The 2268-nt window shown below is 58.9% G+C and overlaps 1 protein-coding gene across 1 annotated transcript in view; it reads left to right on the top strand.

Annotated features, from left to right (window-relative positions):
• Positions 1–10: 10 nt before the first annotated feature.
• The window catches only part of CDCP2 (CUB domain containing protein 2), a gene marked incomplete at its 5' end in the record, with an annotated part of 4262 nt that continues 2004 nt past the window's right edge, over positions 11–2268 (top strand). Inside the window, 2 exons of the mRNA XM_010080251.1 lie at positions 11–107; positions 601–954. Of these exons, the coding sequence (XP_010078553.1) occupies positions 11–107; positions 601–954 (451 nt within the window). The remainder of the gene's footprint in view (positions 108–600; positions 955–2268) is intronic.

Below are 2268 nucleotides of genomic sequence, written 5' to 3'. Positions count from 1 at the left end.
CAGCGCCCGCCCGCCCCGCACCATCTCCTCCACCCCACACCTCCTCATCCTCTTCAAGTCGGACTTCAACATTGGTGGCAGGGGCTTCAAGGCCCATTTCTACTCAGGTGTGGGGGTCTCGGGTTGGCAGGCAGTGGGGAGGACGTGGGGATGGGTCCCCGGGGTGGTGGCAGTGATGCACTCCTGCCCATGGCAGCAGGAGGAGGTGACAGTGGAGGGGGAGGCCTTTGGGGAGAGCTTGTGGGATGATGGTGTGAAGCGTAAATCACCATGCGATGCAAATGGCATCGTTGTGGCTATCCCAGACCCCGGGATGTCTTTCTCTTGAGCAAGAGCTGCCCTTCTCCCGTGGTCATGCTGTTCCCTGAGGATATGGGTTTTCCCCCATTTGGTTTTGTAGGACTTTGGCCACCTTGGGCACTGCCATCCCCCAAAACTGATGGGTGTCCATTGGCCAAACGCAAGGCTGGGGAGCAGTGAGGTGAAGGGCAGAGCATCCTTTAGCAATAAAACAAGTGACCGCTCATCTGCCAGCTCATCCACACCCAGGGGGTTCAGCTTTGCTTTCATTTTTCTCCTTTCCCCTTTTTCCCTGAGCAGGCGAGTGCCAGGAGGTGTTCACTGCCGTCAAAGGGAATTTCTCCAGCCCTCGGTACCCCAACTTCTACCCCAACAACCTCAAGTGCCAGTGGAGCATCCAGCTGCCCCCCGGCTACCGGATCAAGGTGTTCTTCTTGGACATGGAGCTGGAGGGCCGGAGCAGCCTGACGGGCAGCTGTGACTACGACCACCTGGCTGCGTTCGATGGTGGCACCGAGAACGGGTCCCTCCTGGGGCAGTGGTGTGGGCGGGAGAGCCTGGCACCCATCACCTCCAGCAGCAACCAGCTGCTGCTGGTCCTCCACACCGACCGCAACACGGCCAAGAGGGGCTTCTCCATCGCCTATGTGGGAGGTAAGGTCTCACTTGGGTGCTCCTCAATGGTTCATTTCCGTTGGGATGTGCCTGACCATGTAATTTCCAGAAGGACCATGCAGTGAAGGTGCCCGTCTGCAGGAGTGGAGCGTGTGGCTTTCTAGGGATGGGATGGAGAAGATGCCATGGGTGAGCTCCAGCTCTTGCAGAGTGCGAGACGCACATGCTCCACGCCGTGTTTAGTATTCAGGAGATGCTTTCCAGCTTCTGCTCCCTGCGTCTCTGCCACTGCCACGCTCCTGCTCCTCTCTCAGGGTGTAAAGCAGAGAAAACCCAAGGGGCTTTTAGGGGACCAGAGCCCCAGGGGAGGTGACCAGCTCAAGCCTCACAACCCTGTTCCCTGCTCCCCAGGGTGCTCCGGCCCCGCGGCACTCAGCTGAGCAGGCAGACATAAACACGTCCACTCCTCCCCCAGCAGCAGTGCTGGACGGGCAGGATCCCTGGGGCATGGTGTTCCCAAATCCACCCGGCCAGCCCTGCCGGGCACCCCTCTGCTGTCAGAGTGCCCATGTCCCAGCCCGTGCACCCACAGCTGGTGGGAGGAGCGGTGTGTCACCTTCCTCGTGTGTTTGCCAGCCTTTGCACCTCAAAAGCCAGCAAATTTATGATGTTCATTGTATTTCAAGATAATTACATCTGAGCTGACCTGGGTGTCGGGGATGATTCAGGCAGGGGCAGCCTCACCAGTGGGCTGGAGCTGGAGCGGGGCTGCTGGACCGGCCGCGCAGGAGCTGGGGGTGGCCAGCCCTGGGTTTAGGAGCTTTTATCCCTCAGCAGCAAAATCGTTCTTCATTTCCAGTGTAGCAGAAGGGATTTGGGGCTATGTGGCTCCAAGATGGGATGGAGTTTTGTCCTGAGCATCACTGGAGGGAGAGAGGTTGTACCAGACATCTGATAGGGCTTTAGTGTGCCCAGCAGGTCTGTCCCTGTCCTTGTCCGGCTTATTTCTCACTGTTTTACAGCAGTGTGAAGGGAGGGAAATCTTTGCCTCGCTGTGGTCATGGAGAAGCCCCATTTCTGACGGAGGAGCTTGCAGACAGATAGATGGGATGCTGGCTAATGAGCAGAGGGAAGCCCCGTCACAGAGGGGGATGTGACTTCTCCAGCTGCCCGAGGCTCCTGCATCCCCCGGTGGGATGCTGCTGGATGGATGTTGGCAGGGATAAAAGCTTGGACATGAAACTGAGCCTCCCCCCACAAAGCTGAGACCGCCTGCTATGTGCTGGGCGATTCGGGCGTCTGCTTGCGATGAGCAGCCTGCGTGGCACATCCACCGCCAGCGCCCTGCCCGGG

Source organism: Pterocles gutturalis, unplaced genomic scaffold (genome assembly GCF_000699245.1).
Source record: "Pterocles gutturalis isolate BGI_N339 unplaced genomic scaffold, ASM69924v1 scaffold7619, whole genome shotgun sequence".
Classification (NCBI taxonomy): domain Eukaryota; kingdom Metazoa; phylum Chordata; class Aves; order Pterocliformes; family Pteroclidae; genus Pterocles; species Pterocles gutturalis.
This window is presented reverse-complemented; position numbering and strand designations above follow the sequence as displayed.